This window comes from Budorcas taxicolor, chromosome 15, assembly GCF_023091745.1.
Source record: "Budorcas taxicolor isolate Tak-1 chromosome 15, Takin1.1, whole genome shotgun sequence".
Lineage (NCBI taxonomy): Eukaryota > Metazoa > Chordata > Mammalia > Artiodactyla > Bovidae > Budorcas > Budorcas taxicolor.
Genome location: NC_068924.1, coordinates 79,352,951 through 79,375,223, shown reverse-complemented (window position 1 = coordinate 79,375,223; position 22,273 = coordinate 79,352,951). Strand labels below are relative to the sequence as shown.

The following is a 22,273-nucleotide window of genomic DNA, read 5'->3' as shown; positions in this document are numbered from 1 at the left end:
TAGTCGCTCCATCACGTCCAACTCTTTGTGACCCCGTGGACTGTAGCCCTCCAGGCTCCTCTGTCCATGAGGATTCTCCAGGCAAGAATACTGGAGTGGGTTGTCATTTCCTTCTCCAGTGGATCTTCCCAACCCAGGGATCGAACCCGGGTCTCCCGCATTTCAGGCGGATTCTTTACCGTCTGAGCCACCAGGGACGCCTCATATGCAGAGTACATCATGCAAAATCCCAGGCTGGATGAAGCACAAGCTGGAACCAAGGTTTCCAGGAGAAATATCAACAAACTCAGATATACAAATAAACCGCTCTAGTGGCAGAAAGTGAAGAGGAACTATAGAGCCTCTGGATGAGGGTGAAAGAGGAGCGTGGAAAAGCTGGCTTGAAACTCAACATTCGAAAAACTCATAGCATCCAGTCCCATCACTTCATGGCAAATAAAAGGGGAAACAGTGGAAACAGTGACGGATTTTATTTTCTTGGGCTCCAAAAAGTCCAAATTACAGACTGTGACTGCAGCCATGAAATTAAAACACACTTGCTCCTTGGAAGCAAAACTATGGCAAACCTAGACAGCATATTAAAAAGCAGAGACAGCACTTTGCCAAAAAAAGGTCCGTATAGTCAAAGCTATGGTTTTTCCAGTGGTCATGTACAGATGTGAGAGCTGGACCATAAAGGACGCTGAGCACTGAAGAAATGATGCTTTTGAACTGTGGTGTTGGAGAAGACTCTTGAAAGTCCTTGGACTGCAAGATCAAACCAGTCAATCCTAAAGGAAATTAACCTTGAATACCCATTGGAATAACTGATGCTGAAGCTCCAATAATTTGGCCACCTAATGTGAAGGGCCAACTGATTGGAAAAGACCCTGATTCTGGGAAAGATTGAAGGCAAAAGGAGAAGAGGGTGGCAGAGGATGAGAAGGTTGGATAACATCACTCAATGGACATGAACTTGAGCGAACTCCAGGGGATAGTGAAGGACAAGGAAGCCTGGCGTGCTGCAGTCCATGGGGTCGCAGAGTCAGACACGACTGAGTGACTAGACGACAGTGGAAACCAGGTACGTATTTTAAATGTGATGGCGATCATTGCTTGGGCTTCTCTCTGTCCACAGGACCCACTCTGTGAATTGCCCCGCTTTCCTTTTCTTGGTTTCAATCCAGTCCTCATGAGAAGGCAAAGTATGGCACCCGCAGCATTGGGAAAAGGCGGCTATTCAGCGAGATGGGGCACCATCTTCAGCAACATAGACCACACACTTGGGTGATCTTTATGAAGCAACTTGAGAAACACCATTTTATGCCTTCACTTAGGATTTAGTGATGGCGGAGGGAAAGGAAGAATATTAATCAGAGTCTCAGCATCAGCTACAGACTTGAGGACTGTGATGACATTCTGGCCTTAGTTTTCCCTGAGGTGACTCTGTCCACCGCCTTGAAGCGGGAGAGGCCTCAACCAGGGTGATACTGCCCCCAGGTGGTCAAAAGTTAGTACTTCAGGGGTGAAAAAGGGAAACAAACCTCTTAGCTGTTTGTGCCTCTCCAAAGCTCAACGCTGACTCATTTGAAGACTCTGATGCTGGGAAAGATTGAAGGCAGGAGGGGAAGGGGACGGCAGAGGACGAGACGGCTGGATGGCATCGCCCACCCGATGGACATGAGTTTGAGTAAACTCCGGGAGTTGCTGATGGACAGGGAGGCCTGGCGTGCTGCCGTCCATGGGGTCGCAGAGTCGGACACGACTGAGCAACTGAACAACAAAAAGCTCAGCCCAGTCTGACAAAAATCTTATTTCACAGTATTTGATTACATGGGAGCAGAGAGAATTGAGAAGAAAAGATCTATCAATTCAGTTCAGTTCAGTCGCTCGGTCGTGTCTGACTCTTTGCGACCCCATGAACCGCAGCACGCCAGGCCTCCCTGTCCATCACCGACTCCCAGACTTCACCCAAACTCATGTCTGTTGAGTTGGTGACGCCATCCAACCATCTTATTCTCTGTTGTCCCCTTAAAGGCTCCTTAAAGGGATGGCTGAGCAGTGATGAATGAAAGGATGAGGACCTCTGGATGGACTGGACTTGTGCTTCCCTTCTCAGCATTTTCACTGTTTTACAAAAAAACTATTCCATAGAATCTAGCGATAAGGAGAGGGCACAAATATATAAGAGTAACACAAGAGGTGGATCGTATTGGACACAAGCCTTACATCACTCTCTTCTTTCTAATGAGAGTTCTCCTTCCAAACGCTGCCGCCTCTTTCCAAGCTCTTGCAGCCGACTGGCACCCACACTGACCCTGGGCCGCACGTGACCACGCAAACGCCCCGCAGCCTCTGGACTCAGAGCAGCAGTCGCACTGAGGAGTATGGTTCCCGACCTTCTGTGTGGCCACTGAGGGGCCAGGTGATGCAGCTTGCAGTTCAAGAGACTCAGGTCCCCACGGGGTGAGCCTCGGCGGATGGGAAGCAAGAGATGAAATGGGGTACACAGGTGTCCCTTTCTTCTCTCCCTGGACCGACCCCAGCTACGGTTTCTCCTTGCAGAGGAGTCTAACATGATAAACTTTATCGGATGAGTAGTTTTCTCCAGCTCTTGCGTCTCGTTGTGAACACTCACCCTTGCAGTGATTCATTTCATTGCATTATACTGCACCTGGCCCAGCTTCTGTTCCTTGTCTTGTCCTCTTCCTTACATCATGGGATTTCATCTTCCCAGTAAAATTTCAAGACCTGGATTCTTCCTTCAGGCTCCAGAAACGAGAAGACCCATGCAGAGATAGTAGTTATCGTAATCCCTCTGGGCTGCTATAACAAAATACCGTAAATTGGGCGGCTCATAAACAACAGAAATGTATTGCTTACAGTCCTGGAGGCCAGAAGCCCAAGAACAAGGCTCTAGCAATTCAGTGACCGAGAGCCTGCCTCCTGGTTCACGGACTGCCATTTTCTCATTGCATCGTCACGAAGTGGGAGGGGCAAGGGAGATTTTTCAGACCTCATTAATAAGGATGCTAATCCCATTCCTGGGGGCTCTGTCCCCGTGACCTAATCAGCTTCCAAGACCCCACCTCCTAACGCCATCACCTGGGGCCATGTTTCAACATGTGAATTTTAAGAGGACACGAACTTTCAGACCACAGCAGTAGTAGAAGGAACGCAAAAATACGCCTCACGGACAAGTTGTAGGAAGAAGGATTCTGGCTCCACACACGTTTCTTCTCTAGTCATGACCAGACAGATGGTGATAGGTAGATAAAATAACTTGCCTTTGCTTTCTTCTCCTACCCAGTTATTTTGGACGTTAGTCATGAATTCAATCAGTCTATAGGTTAAGTCATCTCCTGTTAAGGGGGAGTGAGTGTTCTTGTTTAGGGCGAGAAATCACTGGATTATATTATGAAGCAGGTGCAATCATTAGCCGTAGGAGTCTATGAATTTCGCTTATGTCTCTGGTTGGCCCCTTCCTCCTGTCTATCTCAGGGTCCATATTCGCAGCCTTCCCAGTGTATCTGCGAACCACCCAATATCATTTCAATCTGTTCCTTCCATTCGTAAAAACCCAGAGTTTATTGCTTCAGTTTGCAACTGTGAGCCCCGAGTGCTGAATCCCTCGGTCCCCAGATTCCCTTCCAACCCTGACCTTCACTCAAGTGGGAAGGAGACTGTCGCCTACCCCCTTCCACGAGAGGCAGCGTCTCTTTGGAGTCATAATCCCTAGTGCAGGAATTACCCTCAGTTCTCAGGGCACTTACCGTTTCCCCTCGATTAGGCACTAGAAAGGACACAGAAAAGGCAATCTCAAATGCTTGCCAGTTCACTGGGAGCGTAAGACACGCAGCAAACAATTCAGTTGCTACAAAGAGCAATAAGCACCTAAGTTACAGATAGGAAGTCACAGGTGGGAAGAGGCCCGGAAGACAAACAAGAAAACATGTGTTTCCCATGCACATCATGGAGCTTGGGGTGTGAAAATAGCCATCTGTCCTGAGGAAAGCCTTCAGGGACACTCTCCCCAAGGACGGAGGAGGAGCTGACTGTCCCATGTGAGCCCGGCCTGTGCCTTTATCAGCTCTGTGCTTGGGGAAAGAGCCTGCTTCTGAGAAGTATGTGGGACCTGCTCTCTATCTCCCCCTGCAGCCTTGTCATCAACAAGCTACACTGCTGGGTCTAGAGCCCAGTGACTTCCTGAGGTCCTAGCGTCTTTCAGAGGTGAGCCCATTTAGACTGTAGCATCGCGGTTCTCAGCTAGCTAGGCAGGGGCCCCAGGGACTCGGGCGAGTTTTGCAGGACTTCTGGGGGCAGGTCAGGTAGGGCAGGACGGTGAGATTGTCACTCAAAATACACACTTGCTCATGCTAGTCAAGCCCAAACCAGTCCAGGGCTTAACCCTCACAGGACCCTCTAAGGCTGCTCCGTGTCTGGCCCTGAGGTTAGATGGAGATGCCTGCTGGTCCTTTATCTCACTTTAGTTTGGCCTTGGCACCTCTCTCCTACATCGAAGCCTCAGTCCCTCCCTCTCCTTCCATCCCCATCCCTCTTTCACCTGTAAGTCAAGCTTCTCGGGGTCAGAGAGGCCTCAGAGACCCTGCTCCAGTCTCTGCTCCCTTTCAGCCTTCCAGGACCCTGGCGTGGAGGTTTCTTTCTTTCTTTCTTTTCTGGCCTCTTCATGAAAAGAAAAGCCACGTGGGGACTTGGCTGTCTCTCATCCTTTAAGGACAAGAATTTTGGGAATAAGTAGAGGAGAGCAAAAAGTGAGAAGGAGAAATCAGGAAAGACAAGACCAGCACCGCTTGGCTCTCCAGACAGTAGTCTTCCCAATAAGCCATAGAGAAAACCATATTGGGTCTAATCTCCCTTCCCTGACCCTGAGTCATATTTTGGGAGGTCTCTATGCCTTTCTGGTTGCTTCTAGTTTTACCTTGGCACTAAAGGCCTACTTCACCAGGGATTCAAAAGCCCGGCCCAATTAGAAACTTCAGTTTCGCGTCCTTTGCAGTCTGCACCCTCCCTTCTGAGCTGAGTCTGCTCTGCAGCATGGGGGTGTGTCGCAGGGAGCCACAAGGAGAAGGCTGGCAGTGGAAAGGGGGGGCATCTTCTGTCTGCTGCCGTGGAATACTAGGGGGCGGTGAGTTGTGGGTGGCAGGCCTGCTCCATCGTGAGAACACGTGGGATTCTTCGGAGGCCTTTCAGGGGCTGGTCCACGAAGCATTTCCTTGACAAGGGTGATGAGCTTTCTCCCTGATCTCTCTATGACTACCATTTCCTAAGACAGCCCCTCCCTGATCCCTTATTCCATAACCTCCTCTACCCCAAAAGGCTTCTTCCTGGTTGGAGTCCCAACAAGGAGGCTTGAGCTCAATGACCTCCTGCAGCCACCACTTGGCCTGCGGGCAACTCATGCTGTGTCCCGTGTGAGGATGCAGGATGGTCCTGCCGTATCAGTCCTGAGCTGGTCCACTGTGCCTCCCATCTTCCAACAGAGAGGAAAACACAAGACTGTAGGTTCTTACGTGTCCCCTAAACCTTCTCCATTCACCTAATATCTAGCCATAAATGAAGTAAATTTCTGGTCTCCCTTTCTTGTACACATTCTCCAAGAACAGTTCTTTAGGGGTTGTCCCTTGAATTTGAGTGGGAATGAGAACCCACATTATAGTGTATTCTCACGGGCACACCTAACACTCAGTTGGCTATTCCCCAAACTCTCTACTTTAATGACTCTTCAAAAGGATGAAGGTGAATGGTGGGAAAGGTCTTGGGACTGGTTAGTTCATTTTTAAGTAATTCCTTCAGAGCTATCTAACATCTTTAGAGAATGGAACATACCTCATATATCGTCCTCAGTTCAGGGCTTGTCACTAATTTGGAGCCAACTGTAAAAATCACATTCGGAACCACGTTAGAGCTTAAAATATATTCATCGGCAAGTATCTACCATGCCCCTGTCTTTTCTTTCTAAGGCATTTCCTGAGCCTCTGCACTGCTGAAATAGTTCCCTTATTAAGTGACCTTTTCCCACCCTTTGTTCCCCTTCCGCCTCGAGGGAGTGCCCACCTCCCTGCCGTGACCCCAGTTGAATAGTACCACATTGGGTTTCCTTGTGGGGGTGAAGACTTCGCCTTCCTTTCTCCAGGTCAGCAGAAATATGCATCAAGGACACCGCACGAGCATCTGCGAATTCCTCCTCCCGGACTCCCCGCCCCACCTGGGCAGCGGGAGCTCCTCCTGGCGCTTTTCCGGCGATGCGCGTGGCCGCCGTGCTGGGGAACGGGCTCATCGCTCTGGCCTTCGGCCTGGACGCTTACGTTCACACCCCCAGGCACCGCTTCCTCGCCAGCCTCGCCTTTGCTGGCGTTTCCTCCACTCCCGCCTCAGGCCCCAGAACGCGGGCGAGTGTTCAGACCAGGAGTCCCTCCGTCTCCTGTGAGGCCGGCGTCACGCAGGTGCGTCTTTCCACCGTCTTTGCCGTCACTGACGACTTCCTCTGGGGCTCACGGCCGCCTCTGAACTGACGGCCGCACGGGACCCCGGCCCTGCCTCTGGCTGCCCGCCGTCCCGGGTCCTCAGACACGCCGTCGCCCTGGCTCACACCCTTCCGCCCCTCCGCCCGGTCCGCTGCGCCGCCAGGGCTCCCCCGCGCTGCTTCTGCGCCTCGGCCCCGCCGCTCAGGCCGGCGCGCTGTGCTCCTCGGCGCGCGCGCTGTGCTCCTCGGCGCGCGCGCTGTGCTCCTCGGCGCGCGCGCTGTGCTCCTCGGCGCGCGCGCTGTGCTCCTCGGCGCGCGCGCTGTGCTCCTCGGCGCGCGCGCTGTGCTCCTCGGCGCGCGCTGTGCTCCTCGGCGCGCGCGCTGTGCTCCTCGGCGCGCGCGCTGTGCTCCTCGGCGCGCGCGCGTGCTCCTCGGCGCGCGCGGTGCTCCTCGGCGCGCGCTGTGCTCCTCGGCGCGCCGCCCTGCGCCCTCCCGCGCCTCCCACGCCTGCGGGCGGGCTGTCCTGAGACGCTCACCCGCAGGGGGCGCGGGAAAGCCTCCACCTGGGGCTCCCCCCGACAGCCGCGCTCCTCTTCCGCGGGACCATCGCAGGCGCCTACTTCTTCCCCTCATCCTCTGACCCTGACAACGAGACAGGATCGGGGCGGTGCTGCTCACCGTGGTGACCCCCATGATGAACCCCTTCATCTACAGCCTGAGGAACAAGGACAAGAAAGGGGCCCTGAGGAGACTCCTCCAGGGGAAAAGGGCTCGCCCTGTGGTGCCCTCAGCATCTGAGTTCCTTTGTCCCCATTGCCAAATGGCTGATTCTGCTCAGAGTCCGTGGCATAGATGTGATGGTTCCTATTCCAAACTCTGAGGGTTTGGGGCTTTTCCACACAGCACCGATTTTTCTAAACAAGACCCCTAACCCCCATGGTAACTCACAAGAGCTCTACACATCTTGATTATAGTCTGTGTTACTACTAACTTTGGTACAAACTATTTATAAATTTAAAAACCAATTTGTGATTTTTTAATAACAAGCACATGGAGTACCTACAATCTAGTTGTTGCCTCTTTCAGGACAGTTATCATTAATTCCTTTATTCAGTCTAACTTTCTCAATGGCAGCCTTCCTCACAGTTTGTTTCACCAAATTTGCTATTCATACAGATGTTTAGTAGTTGTAAAAATGAAGGTTCCCATGTTCAAATAATTTGGGGCATCTCTGAGCTAAATGGAGCAAAATTTCTTAACTAGATGATTTCTTAGAGCCTTTAGTACAGTATAAATCTCCAGCAGGTTAGGTACTCAGCATTTCTCCAAACTAAACTCATTCAGTCACACAGAACGTGGTTCATCACAGAGTGATACGTGAGGCTAGCATTGTGCAAAACACATTCTGGGGAGTGCATACCAATGGAAAGCCAGAGAGCGTGTATACAGAAGACTTGAGTTCTAGTCTTGACTCTGTCCACAAGCAGCTATGAGACTTTAGGCATGTCAGCTCGCCTTCTTGAACCCAGTTTCTCATCTGCAAACTGAGGTCACTGGTCGCAGTTGCTTCCAACTGAGGGTGCCTGGAGGGATTTTCCAAAATTCACATCGTCAGACGCTGCGATGCTTTCTCTACTTGATCACCTGCAGCGGTCTTGGGTTCAGGTTGCCAATCAAACTCACAGGATGCACAGAGTCAAGCTTCACGCAAACATCAAGAAAGGATACAGGACAGCCTTACAACACACAGTGACAGCCAGGTAGAGATCTCGTGGTGCCAGACCTGCCTGCTAAACATCTCGCTCACTCCACACTTGGAATGATGATCATGAGAGAGAAGGCAGTGGGTATGGACCACTGGGAGAAAGAGCTGGAAGTTAAGGAATCTTTATTTATTTGTTTATCACATGAATACTCTCAGGGGTGTGCAACTCAGCCCTAGCACACAGCTGCATCTCATCACATAAGGCCCCTCATGATCCCAGATCCCCCCTGACCAATTTAAGCAGATGCAAGTGCCCTCGTCACTTCAGAGCCATTTCAGCAGGGCTTTTGTGTGTCTTGGATCCAATACACACCTTTACAATTCTTGAGTTAGTGCAAGAGGGATTTGATGGTGTGTCAAAGCTCAGACTTCTCCAAGGCTGAGAAGAGGCTGCAGACCATCTTTGACGGCTTTCCCTCTGAACCCTTGCCTGGATCTATTAACCCAGACTCCAGTGAAGGAATCTCAGTTCCCTTGTATTCCAAAAATGCCTAAGTTGCACTCCAGCTCCAGGATTTTGTGAATCTAGATGCCTACTGCCTAACGGACAAGTCCTTCATTCATCCATCTTAAAAACACCCTGTAGCCAAGGAGGAGAGTCAGCAAGACATTAACAGCGGCCGTGGCAGGGTATGTTTTCCAAGAATGGACGCGACAACATTTCCGTCCCACGTGCTCTTGAAGGACTGGCTACTTCCTCATCAAGAGGTGGAGTCTGAGGCCCTCCCCCTGACCCTGAGCCTGGAGGACTGTGCTGCTGGCTTTGACCAACAGAGGATCCCAGAGTGGTGCTGCGTGATCCCCGAGGCTATTAGAATACCTTGTACATTTTCCTGTAGCACTGTCTCAAGAATGCACCTCTGGGGCCTGAATTAGCATGGAAGAAGTCCCTCTACTCCGAGGTCACCCTGCTGGAGAGACCACGGAGAGTCAGAGAGAGACGTGCAAGATGTCCCAGGTGTTCCAGCCAGTAATCCTCTGAGTCTCCCTGCCAGGCACCCGCCATGTGAGGGAGTGAGACTCCAGCTGATCCCAGCCTCAGCTCTGATGGCAGGTACCTGAGTGAAAACTGCCTGGCTGCATTGTCAACTCTGAGAATGCTGAGGGATAACAAGAAAATGACTATTATTATTTTAAGTCCCTTACTTTTGAGGGTTGTTATACAGCAGCATGTAACCAAAATGGTGGTTTTGTTTCATGGGATACAGTGATTAATATCATACTCTATATCGTTTTGGGGTTTCCCCAGTGGCATTGGTGGTAAAGAATTTGCCTGCCCTTTCAGGAGACCCAAGAGACGTGGGTTCAATCTCAGGATCAGGAAGATCCCCTGGAGCAGGAAATGGGGACCTACTCCACTATCCTTGCCTGGAAAATTCCATGGACAGAGAGCCTGGCGAGATACAGTGTGCGGGGCCACAAAGAGTTGGACGTGACTGGGTACACACACACCACACCCCCGCCACACACACACACACCACCCCCTGCCACACACACACACACACCACACCCCTGCCACACACACACACACAACACACCCCCTGCCACACACACACACACAACACACCCCTGCCACACACACACACACAACACACCCCCACCACACACACACACACAACACACCCCCACCACACACACACAACACACCCCCGCCACACACACACACAACACACCCCTGCCACACACACACACACAACACACCCCCACCACACACACACACACACACACACACACACACACACACATTATTTCATTTTAACATTTTACTGTAGCCATCATTATAGGAACAAAAAGTGCTTTTTTTATATTAAGGAAGATAAGCTATCTTGCCTATTAAGTCATCATGGATACCATGGTACCAGAATCTTCTCAGCTGCACAAACATCAACTAGGCAGAGCTATAACTTTGTCTCTTTATTCTGGTTTCATTGAGCCCATGTTTGATAGAATAAGTACCATGGTGGTCAGACCTCCATCATTTGGTTTGAATTGGGCCTCATCCCCATGGACCTGCTCTGGGCCTCTATTACTTCTGTCTTATGGGTCCAGAGGAGGCTATATCCTAAGATATCACTTCATCTGCAGTGAGTAATGGGGAAGCTGAGTTAGCTAGAAATAGACTTGAATGCAGGTTGGAAGCTTGCCTGAGAAATTAAATGAAGATTAAGTTTGGGACACAAAAGACAGTTGATTAAGGAAATAAGGAACCACAAACTTTTATAAAAACCTTGACAGGTCTTCACAGAAGAGAGGTGTAAATCACACCTAAATTCTTGTATTTCCCTGAATCATTCCTCTGTTTGTCATTTTCAACAAACATAGATTATAAACCTTCTCTTCACCAGGCTCCAAGCCTGGCCCTGGGACTAAAAGAATGAATAATTCACAGTCTATGCCCTTAATACACTCACAAACTAAAGAGAGAAACTGACAAAAAATTCAAATGATTTTTAAGATTTGATAAACAAAGACAATATTTAGGCAATAATTCATGTCATTAGATTTGGAAAGCATACAGATTTTGTTCAAAGCACAGATAAACTGACTTCTATGCCATAATTGTTCTTCTGTGTTAGTTTCACTTGAGAAAAGCTGACTTGTGGTTCTATGAATAAATTAATAAAAACCTCTGCCATCTAACTGTAGGTAACATAAATGCCTCAGAAATGTGTAGGAAAAAATTCATATATTGAGTAAGAATAATTTGTAAAACCTACTGTATAAAGTGTCAGTAAATGTTCATACATTTATTCACTTAACAAATAATTTTAGTATTTAGTGAGAGTCAAAATAAGACAGTACTATCGCTTTCCCGGCTCTTCGTTTATAATGCATGAGACAGAAATGAACATATAAATAAATGTTGGTTATACTATGAGGGAACAAACAAGCCTGTGATAAGAAGTGAAGTGGGGTCAGGTGACAGACAGTGTCACAAGTTGGAATAGCTGTTTTAGGGAGGGAAGTCTTAGGTGTTTGAGCTGAGACCTGAATAAACTTAAGGAGTAAGCCGTGAATTGATCTGGGGAATAATATTCCAAGAAAAAGGAAGAGCAGATCCTTTAATAAATAAATAAAGATCCTGATATAAGAGCATGTCTGGCATCCTGAAGGAACAGGAAGTGCACTGGGCTAGGGGGAAAGGGAGGGCACACAGATATAGTCCTGGAGGCAGTTAGGTACCTAACCTGGTTGAATCATGGAGATCATAGCAAAGAATCTGCATTTTATTTAAATACCTCAAGCACTTAAAGCCATGAGATGGGAAGAAATTACCCACGGAGTGGCCTCAGAGGGCGAGGAAGGCCTATGACTAAGTCCTGGATGACTCTGACATCCAGAAACACGGAGCCAGCAAAGGACGCTGAGGACAGCAGCCCCGGAGGAGGAGGCAGAGCAGAGTCCTGAACATGGAGGAAGGACATGAGAGCTCTTCCAAAGAAAGGGAGGAATCAGCTGATTCAAGTACCGCAGGGGCCACCATCTCTCCTGAAGCCACACGTCCTCATCTGCCCTCCTCAGTCCATGCTGCTCTCGTCCTTGGCCTGAACTCAGATTGGGAATGCCCCCTTCAGAACATATTCCCCAGAAGACGGAAACATCTCAGATGTCTTATTCGCCTCTGTCTTCCTTCCACGGCTTATGTCTCTCTGTAGTCTCTTTTTAACAGAGGAATTTAGATGACTCAGAACGTCGAATCCCATTTAAAACTGGCCTACGACTTTAGGCAATACCCTTGGTTGCCGGGAGCCAGCGTGAGGAATTCCACCCGTGACAAGGTCATGCCGCAGAGCTCTGATGGCAAAGCTAATCAGACCTCAGGTTTTCCCCCTGGAATTTCCTGCGCATCCGCCCCCCAAAAAATAAGAATCTGCCTGCTTTTCCACTCTTCTGACATTCTCTGGAAAAAGTCAATTCAGGGCTTTAGTCTTCTGCATTTGAAAGAGTGTTTCAATCCAAAAACCCCTCTGATGGCTTTCTGGCCTGCCTGCAGGACTCGTACAGCTGCGCGTGTGATTGTTTGAGGCCTCCTGACTGCAGGAGGCTCAGGAAGCTTAAAACATCCTAGGAATGTAGGGGCTTCCGAAGAGTCAAAGTCACTAGAATAGGACTGATTAAAGGTTTCATTTGTTGAGTCAATGCTTGCTGCCAAATTTTCACATCCTTTATTTTTAGATATAGTTGGTGTATAGAAAAACAAGTAGTAGACCTGGTATTAGCAACATCAGATCTTTGAGTTAAGTACCTTCTTTGTTATAACCCACTGCACCTTTGTTCCATAGAGATGTAACTTTAACGCTTTAAGGAGATGCAGATTAAAGAAAAACACTTCAGGGGAAACGAAATTAACATTCATTAAGGAAGAGAGCCAAAAAGTGTTAACAAGCCTCTTGGCCAGAAGATAATGTAAATCACCTGAGACCTTTTGTATACAAAAAGATATACAGAAAGAGTCTGGGCTGCTAATGCTACATGATTTTGTATTATCCATTGATCTCTATGTATAATCAAAAGTATAAAAGGCCTTGAAGGACAATAGAAGGAGAGCCAGTCGCTGGACTGGTTTCCCCCGTGTCTGCTCTTTACTCCAATTTCAGGCTGAATTCCCATCTGGGACGCGGAGGCTCACTATGTCTACTTACTTGTCCCGGCTTTTCTGTAACAGAGACAGCCCAAGGCGGGGCACTCTCCGATATTCAAATGGGCACCGGTGGCCTAACGTAGATGGTGTAAGCTCCTTGTCTGGAACTTTATTGGTTTTCCACGTAACCCAAGTTAATCAGCCTCTTCTCTCCACTTAATCTTCCTGCTACACTATTTCTTCCTAATCTAATCTTTTATTAATAAATAAATAAGTTTTCCTCGCCGACTCCGTCCACCCTTCGAATTCCCTGGATCCACCAGGGCTGGACCCCGGCACTTGGTGACCTTTTTAATGAGCCAAGAATACTCAGGAACATCTTCTACTTTCTTTGATAATCAAAGGATTTCTCACTGTGATCAAGTACAGTTTCTCTTAGAAACACAAGAATTGTTCAACATTTCAAAAGCAATCAATGTAGCTCACCATATTAATAAACAAAAAATAAAACTGTGATCACACTAATGGATGCAGAAATTGATTGTGGGCAAAATCCATTAATCATCCTTGATTTTAGGTGGGGAAAACCTCTCAACAGACTAGGAATCAAAGGGAACTCCCTTAACCTGGTAAAAGTCATCTGTGAAAATCTGCATGATAAAAGGTGAGAGACTAAAAGTGAAAGTGAAGTCGCTCAGTCATGTCCGACTCTTTGGAACCCCATGGACTGTAGCCTACCAGGCTCCTCCGTCCATGGGATTTTCCAGGCAAGAGTACTGGAGTGCGTTGCCATTTCCTTCTCCAGTATGGATGTGAGAGTTGGATTATAAAGAAAGCTGAGCACCGAAGAATTGATGCTTTTGAACTGTGGTGTTGGAGAAGACTTTTGAGAGTCCCTCAGACAGCAAGGAGATCCAACCAGTCCATCGTAAATGAAATCAGTCTTGAGTGTTCACTGGAAGAACTGATGTTGAAACTGAAACTCCAATACTTTGGCCACCTGATGCAAAGAGATGACTTGAAGATTGAAGGCAGGAGGAGAAGGTGACAACAGAGGATGAGATGGTTGGATGGCATCACCGACTCAATGCACATGAGTTTGGGTAAACTCTGGGAGTTGGTGATGGACAAGGAGGCCTGGCGTGCTGCAGTCCATGGGGTTGCAGTCAGACACGACTGAGTGACTGAACTGAACTGAACTGAGGTGATGAATGTTAACTAATTGTAGTAATCATTTCTCTCTCTCTCTCTCTCTCTCTCTATATATATATATATATATATATATATATATATATATATATATATGCTGCTAAGTCACTTCAGTCATGTCCGACTCTGTGCGACCCCATAGACGGCAGCCCACCAGGCTCCCCTGTCCCTGGGATTCTCCAGGCAAGAACACTGGAGTGTTGCCATTTCCTTCTCCAATGCATGAAAGTGAAAAGTGAAAGGGAAGTTGCTCAGTCATGTCCGACTTAGTGACCCCATGGACTGCAGCCTACCAGGCACCTCCGTCCATGGGATTTTCCAGGCAAGAGTACTGGAGTGGGGTGCCATTGCCTTCTCCGATATATATATATAATCAAATCATTATTGTGTACACTTTAAACATATACCATATGTCAGTTAGATCTCAATAAAACTGGAGAAATTAAAGAAATAGAAATAACAAAAATATATAAAATAAAATAATATGCCACAGGCTCAGAAAACAGTGCAAAGCAGAACTTATGGTACCAAATTTGGAATAAAAAAATAGAGAAACATCCTATCAAAGGCTCCAGCCAACACAGCCAGGCAAGAAAAAGAAAGTCACTTAAATTAGAAAGGGAAAAACTATTATTTATATGATTTTCTAAGTAGAAAATTCATTGGAATCTGCACACACACAAAAAAAAACTACTAGATTTAATAAGTAAGTTTACCAGTGTTGCCAGAGCAGTATAAAAAAAAATCAATAGTATTTCCACAAGCAAGGAACAGTTGAAACTGAAATTTAAAAATCAATACCATTACAATTGCATCAACAATAATAGAATACTTAAGGATAAATCTGACAAATGAATTGAAAAACCTATACACTGTAAAGTACAAAACACAGAAATTAAAGAAGGCTAAAATAAAAGGAGATACATCAGTCTCACGGGTCAGAAGAATCGGTATTGGTATTATGTCAATTGTCCCCAAATTGATCAATCAGATTTAATGAAATTTCAATCAAATTGCAATAGACATCTTTGCATAAATTGAAAAATTGGATTTTGAAAATTATATGGAAATTCAGAAGGCCTAAAATACTTAAAGTGATTATGAAAATGGATGAAGTTGAAGGACGAGCACTGCCTCATTTCTGACATCAGTGTTCAAGACAGTGTGGTATTGGAGTAAAAGCATACAAATACATCACTGGAACAGAAGAGCCCAAACACAGGCCCACACACATGGACAGCTGATTCTTAACAAAGGCGCAGAGGGAATTCGGGGGAGAAAAGACAGTCTTTTCAACAAATGATGCTGGAACAGCTGAGTGTCCATCTGCAGACGTGTTCATTTCAAAGTAAACCTTGCTTCATATACAAAACTCAACTCAAAATGGGTCCTACACAGAAACGTAAAACGTAAACTATAAACTTCTAGGAGACAGAGGAGGAAATCTTTGTGACCATGGAGACAGGCAAATACTTCTTAAATATGAAACCAAAAGCACAGTCTATAAATGACAAAATTGATAAGTGGGACTTCTTCAAAACGAAAAGCATTTACTCTCTGAAGGACACTGTTAAGAGTAACACAAGCAATGATGTAGAAAACAGGAGAAGATATTTGCAAATCATATATCTGATAAAGGACTTGTATCTAGAAGTATAAAGAGCTCTCACATATTAATTATAAGAAGACAGAAAGCCCACTTAAAATGGGCAAAAGATTTGAACAGACTCTTTACCAAAGACTTACTAAAGGCAAGTGACCACATTTAAAAATTAAACATCAATGTAATTACTCATCAGAGAAATGCAGGCTAAAATCACAGTGAAGTGCCATGTAAACCCATTAGAAGGCTAATATTAAAAAAGGGTGGCCATACCAAGTGTTGATGAGGATGTGGGAAGATGTGGAAATGGGAAGTAATACAACCACTTTAGAAAACAGTTTGGCAGTTTCTTGAAACGTTAGTCTGTGCCTCCCATGTGATCCAACAATGCTTGCCCTAGTTACCTGAGAGAAGTGTGTATCCACACAAGGACTTTTCAGGAATGTTCACAGCAGGTTTTTGTAAAAAAGCCAAAAACCAGGAACAACCAAAATGCTGATCAATAGGTGAAGGAGTAAACTAACCACGGCATATTCATGCAGTGGAAGAGCAATAATAAGGGTGAACTAGCGACACTCACAACAACACTAACGCATCTGAAAATAAGCGTGCTCGTGAAAAAAGTCAGACATTCCCTTATATAAAGTTTATGTAAACTCTAAGACATTCTAACTAATGGAGAGTGAAAAAAACAGATGAGTGGTTGCCTGGGTTTATGAAGGGGTGGGTGGTGGGAAGGGGCACATTCAAGAGAGTAGAAAGGGCAAAAGAAACTTTGAGGAGTGGTTATATGTCCATTATCTTCATTGTGGCGACAGTTTCCCAGGTGTATTCACATGTCAAAACTTACCAAATTGTACACTTACTAGGCAATTTATTGCTTGTCAATTCTGCCTCAGTGAAGCTGTTTTTAAAAAGTTTTTGTAAATCAGAAGGGCACACCCTTTGAGTCATATCTGATGAAATGATAGATGAATAGGTAGATAGATATAGAAAATAGATATAGAGAGACTGATATAATAGATAGATGATAAATAGATAATGAATAGATAGATAGATGATAAATACAAGAAAATAATAAATTACACTTTGTAATGCTATTAAACGGTAGGAAATAGCAATGATCTGTGTTTGGAAAGGAATCTTGAATTCTTAGACAATCACTAAGGATCGGCAAAGAAGATGTGGAGACAAGTTTGGCGACTGTTTGGAGCCTCATGAAGGTGAAAGTGTTGGTTGCTCAGTCGTGTCTGACTCTTTGTGACCCCGCCAGCTGTAGCCCCCCAGGCTCCTCTGTCCATGCAATTCTCCAGGCAAGAACACTGGAGTGTGTCATCATTCACTTCTCCGGGGGATCTTCCCTACCCAGGAGTCGAACCCAGGTCTCCTGAATTGAAGGCAGATTCTTTAGTGTCTGAGCCATCAGGAAGATAGTTCAGAGACCCCATGCTAATGAACTACTTATTGGAGGAAGCTTTGACTCCAAAGGTGCTCTAGAAGGCCTTCCGAAGTCAATAGTTCATCTGAGCCAATCCTGCTCTTTCTGAGGGAGACGCAAATTCCCCAATTCACATCATGGCCCTACAAGAGGGCAAACATGAGTTCCATGAACTTCATATCTGTGTCAGTCCATTAGACGCATCCACACCAGCCCAGACCTACCAAACACTGAGACCCAGAAAGCAACTGAAATTCAGACGCCTCTGAAGCAAATTGCAACTGAGTACTGGGCCTGGAAGAAAGAGAGGGAGAAATACAGAATGGTGGGTACCATTTAAGAGGACATACTTTGGACACTTGAGATCACACCTTCCCTGGTCTGTCGGTTTTCTTGAAACTTGGGCAAGTTACACAACCTCTTTGGGTCTTAATTTCTTTCTTTTGGAAATGAAGTCAGTAATAATTACTTTCCATTAAATTTGTTGGGAGAGCTAAAATAAATGATTCATGTAAAGCTTTTAGCCTAGAGTCTACTGTTAGCTTAAGTGTGCATTTAAGTGTATGCCAGTTTGAGGGCTAGTTTAAAATTACTAGTGAACTCCTTACCTCAGAAGGATCCAAGGCTAATCCTGGCCCAGGAAATATTGTTTCAGACAGTTCTGAAATGAAGGCGTCCACTGATCAGCTGTGGGTCCCTCCACCCATCGGTACACGTGGACCATGGGGTCTGGGATAATCACCATGAAAACGCTGTTTATGAATTAATGTTTATGCTTATGAATGCCAGCCAGCACCTTCCCATCCTCTACATGCACCCAGTTGTGCAGACAAATGAGCTGCACATAAAACGTGGCATGCAGTAAATGCTCCATAAGCCTTATTCCACAGCTGAGAAAGCAGGCTGATAGGCCTTAACAAACCTGAAGCCACAAGGGCTAAGAAGTGACAAAGTAGACACTTTGTTACCAAATTCTGAGCTCTTTCTAGAATACAAAATGCCTCTTAGCACCTATGACAGAAGTTGATGGGTCGGGGAACATCACATGGCAGCTAATATTTGAAAAATGACCAAGATGCCCTCCATGGAGTTGCTTCACCCCAAGTGAAGTGATTTGCACAAAAACACGAGCAAAGGCTGCTGTGTGAATCCAAATCTCCTGCCACAGCTGTAGTTTTCTCCCAGTATCTTTCTTAAATATATCCACCCAACTCTTTTCTAAAATGTTTGTTATATGTCCTTAAAATGAAAGGTCCTAGAGTTCAGAAGTCACCATCTGTTTAATCTGCACGTTTCATTTTCTCATACACAACTGCATGCACGTACACACACACACACACACACACACACACACACCCTCCATTGACACACACTTCCACATTACACAGTACCAACACATCAGGGCTATAAAATAAACGTTGCTGACTGCCTTCTACCTCTACTGACTGGTCTTTTATCTTTTCTTCACCAGGTAAAAGGAAAAAGAAAATTGCAATAACAATAAATTCCAGACTGAATGGAATTATATAGGGTGGAAAGTAGATGATAGTAGGAGACTGTGAAGGGCTCAGGTTTTGGGTGGGGCGCGAGGGAACCGCACTCTAGCCTTTGCTTGCTGACTTTGGCACAATTACTCAACTCTAAGCTCCCAGGTGCCTCCCACACCAATAAGCAGGAATAACAACAAAACATGCTTTACAGTGTTGTGGAAAGAATTAAATCAAATAATTCCTGGAGCAAACATCACAATTCCTGGAAGGTGGTAAATGCCTAATAAATCTTGATCCATCATTATCATCACTAATATTCATATAATCATTCAAAACCCACAGAAACAATAAGAAGAGAAACAGTGAAAACATAAATGATGGGGCTTGGAAAATCCCTTTGGATCAAAACATAGTTGCATTGGTAGGTAGGTTTTTTTTTAATTTGCCTCATTCAGCAGTCGTGCCAGGCAATGCATTACAGTCAACAGATGCTAGGGAATAAGATCGGCATGGTTCTTACCCATTTGTGCACTGAATCCTCAAAATCATGGTCCTTTACGTTAGGTAAACCCACTTGGCAGACAAAAACACTCAGAACGGAAGAAGTTGGAATTTAAAGGTCGACACTGGAAACTGAGATTAATTCATACATTCAACAAATATTTATTGAGAGCCTTTTGTGTGATAGGTGCTTTGCTAAGCCCCAGGGGCATACAGAAATGAATCTCACAGATGAAAGTGCTTCCTCTCACGTGGCTTACTTTCTAGTTGTGAGGACTAGACAGTATCAAATGTTTATAACACAGTGCGTCAGATCCTGACAAGCATCATGTGCCTGTGAGGTCGGTCGCTTCCGTCGCGTCCTACTCTTCTCGACTGTTGGACGCTATGGACTGTAGCCCACCAGGCCCCTCTGTCCATGGGGCTCTCCAGGCACAAATACTAGAGTGGGACAACACCATGCCCTCCTCCACCGGATCTTCCTGACCGAGGGGTTGAGCCAGCACCTCCTGCATCTCTTACAACATCACAGGCAGACATTTTCTACCACTGAGCCACCGGGAAAGCCCTGACAAGTATTACATGACAGTAAATCAGAAAATGGAGATGGAATGTTAGGTGCCATTTTAATTAGGTTATCTGGGGAAATCTTCCCAAGTAGGTGACACTTGAGGAAAGACAGAAAAGGTGGAGCAACTAAGGAGTGACATATCTGATGAAGGTCCATCTAGAACCTTCCAGAAACCTTCGGTCGGCTCAAGGATTTCAGGACGGCCTCCTTGACCTCCTTGTTCCGCAGGCTGTAGATGAGCGGGTTCAGCATCGGGCTCACCACCGTGTAGAGCACGGACACCACCTGGTCCGCCTCTGAGGACTGGCCCGAGTTGTCCCGCAGGTACATGAAGATGAGGGTCCCAAAGAAGAGAGCCACGGCAGCGAGGTGGGAGGCGCAGGTAGAGAAGGTCTTGGCCCGGCCCCCGGAGGAGCGCATCCGCACGATGGCCAGGACGATGCACACGTAGGAGACCGAGATGATCAGTATACAAGCAGGCATGACCAGCACGGCAAACACAATGATCACCACCTCCTGGGTGTAGCTGTCCCCACAGGAGAGCTTCAGCAGAGGTGGGAGGTCACAGAAAATAAAGTCGATCTGGTTGTTCCCGCAAAAGGAGAGCGTGAAGGCGGTGACCGTTCGAATCAAGGCGCTGGAGAAGCCCGCCGCGTACGCCCCCGCGACCAAAACCCAGCGGGCCTTCTCGGTCACGATGGCGACATAGAGCAGGGGGCGGCACACGGCCACGCAGCGGTCGTAGGCCATGATCGCCAGAAGGTAGCAGTCCATGGACGCGAAGAAGGTGAAGAGGAAGAACTGGGAGGCGCAGCGCACCCTGGAGAGGACGACGCCGCGTTCCAGCAGGACCGCCAGCACCTGGGGGACGACGGTGGACGAGTAGCAGACGTCCACGAGGGCGAGGTGGCCCAGGAAGAAGTACATGGGGGTGTGCAGCCGGCGGTCCTGGCGGATCAGGAGGATCATTGCACAGTTCCCCAGCAGAGTGAGCAGGTAGAAACCCAGAAAGACCGCGAAGAGCGGGAGCCCCCAGTGGGGGTGGTCAGCAAACGCCGTCAAGAGGAATTCCGTCACTACCGTGGAATTCCTCCCAGGCATCCACTCAGCGGTTTGCCTGTGAAGGCGGAGACCCCAGCGCCCCATAAGGGGATCCCTGAAGAGACGTTCAAGCCATTTTCAAGGAAGAGATTTAAGCTGAGTGTCTGATAGGTAAAGCTCTGGACATCAACAAACATGGCAGCCTAATGTGGAAATGAACAAATTCAGAGCTCGCAACCGTATAGGATAAAAGTCATGAATGATTCCGTTGTAATACGTACCACAACTTCTTGGTCCTTTCATCAGGCCGTGGACATCTAGGTTGCTGGCATGCCCTAGCTATTGTAAACTGCTGCCATGAATACTGGGGTATATATTTCTTTTTTGTTTTCTCAGGGAATATGCCCAGGAGTGGGGTTGCTGGGTCACATGGTAGATCTGTTCCTAGATTTTTAAGGAGCAGAAATCAACACAACATTGTAAAAAACAATTTTTTAATTTAAATTTTAAAAAGCAATGGCTGCTTCCCTTATACTAAGAATGAAGACCAAGTGATTCTCTAACTTATGTTAGCTCTTTTTTTAAAATTAATTTTGATTGGAGTACAGTCGCTTTACAACGTTGTGTTAGTTTCTGCTGTACAGCAAGGTGAATCAGTCTTAAGTATGCCTGTTTTCCCTCCCTCTTGAACCTCCCTTCCACCCCTCACCCCATCCACCCCTCTAGGTTGTCACAGAGCACCTGATTAAGCTCTCTGTGTTATAGTGACTTCCCACTAGCTACCTACTTTATTACATATGATAATGCAAATGTTTCAACGCTACTCTCTCAATTCATCCCTCCCTCTCCTTCCCCACCCTTACAAGTCAGCTTTTGAATGTGCAACTCTGTCCCCAATTATCTGTTTGATATTCCACAAGGCACTTAACCTCTCTGAACCTCAGTTTCCTCTTCTGTCAAAAGGGGATCATTATATCAGCCCTGCTTATGAGATAATATTAATGCAAAGATTAAAATAGATGCAGAAATGCTGTACATATATATGGTGGCTATTTAAAATTTTAAATGAACATTTTAAGGAAGGGCAATTTATAGTCTATGAACAAAAAAAAAGCACAAACAACAACAAAAAATCCATTCGCAATCAGCAGTGAGCTGTGCTTATAGGAATATTTCTATTTTCAGTCTGACAACATGCATCTTTAACAAATAGCTGTTATCCTAATTAGAGTTGGCTGGCTTATCAAGGGTTTTCTGTTTGTTTTTCTGGCTTTTGCAAGTACTTGCATTAACCTTTGACGCCAAAGAGCAAACATAAGTTCATTTTAGCACCTCACAAAGCTCCATAAGCATTGTTGGTTGTTCTCACAGTCCCTAATAAAAGCAGCAGAGATAACAAGTGCGTGAAAGTCGCTCAGTCGTCTCTGACTCTTTGCAACCCCATGGACTATGCAGTCCATGGAATTCTCCAGGCCAGAATACTGGAGTGGGTAGCCTTTCCCTTCTCCAGGGGATCTTCCCAACCCAGGGATCAAACCCAGGTCTCCCACATTGCAGGCAGATTCTTTACCAGCTGAGCCACCAGGCAAGCCCTTGATAATAATAAACAG

General features: G+C 46.5%; 1 protein-coding gene across 1 annotated transcript; it reads right to left on the bottom strand.

Moving 5' to 3' along the window:
- Window positions 1-19,778: 19,778 nt before the first annotated feature.
- On the bottom strand, window positions 19,779-20,768 carry LOC128060798 (olfactory receptor 9Q2-like). The gene has a single exon (XM_052653172.1). It carries the CDS (start codon window positions 20,766-20,768, stop codon window positions 19,779-19,781), a length of 990 nt encoding a protein of 329 aa, XP_052509132.1.
- Window positions 20,769-22,273: the final 1,505 nt, after the last annotated feature.

Coding starts and splice junctions, on each gene's coding strand:
- LOC128060798 (XM_052653172.1), bottom strand. CDS start 20,768: ATGGGGCGCTGGGGTCTCCGCCTTCACAGGCAAACCGCTGAGTGGATG.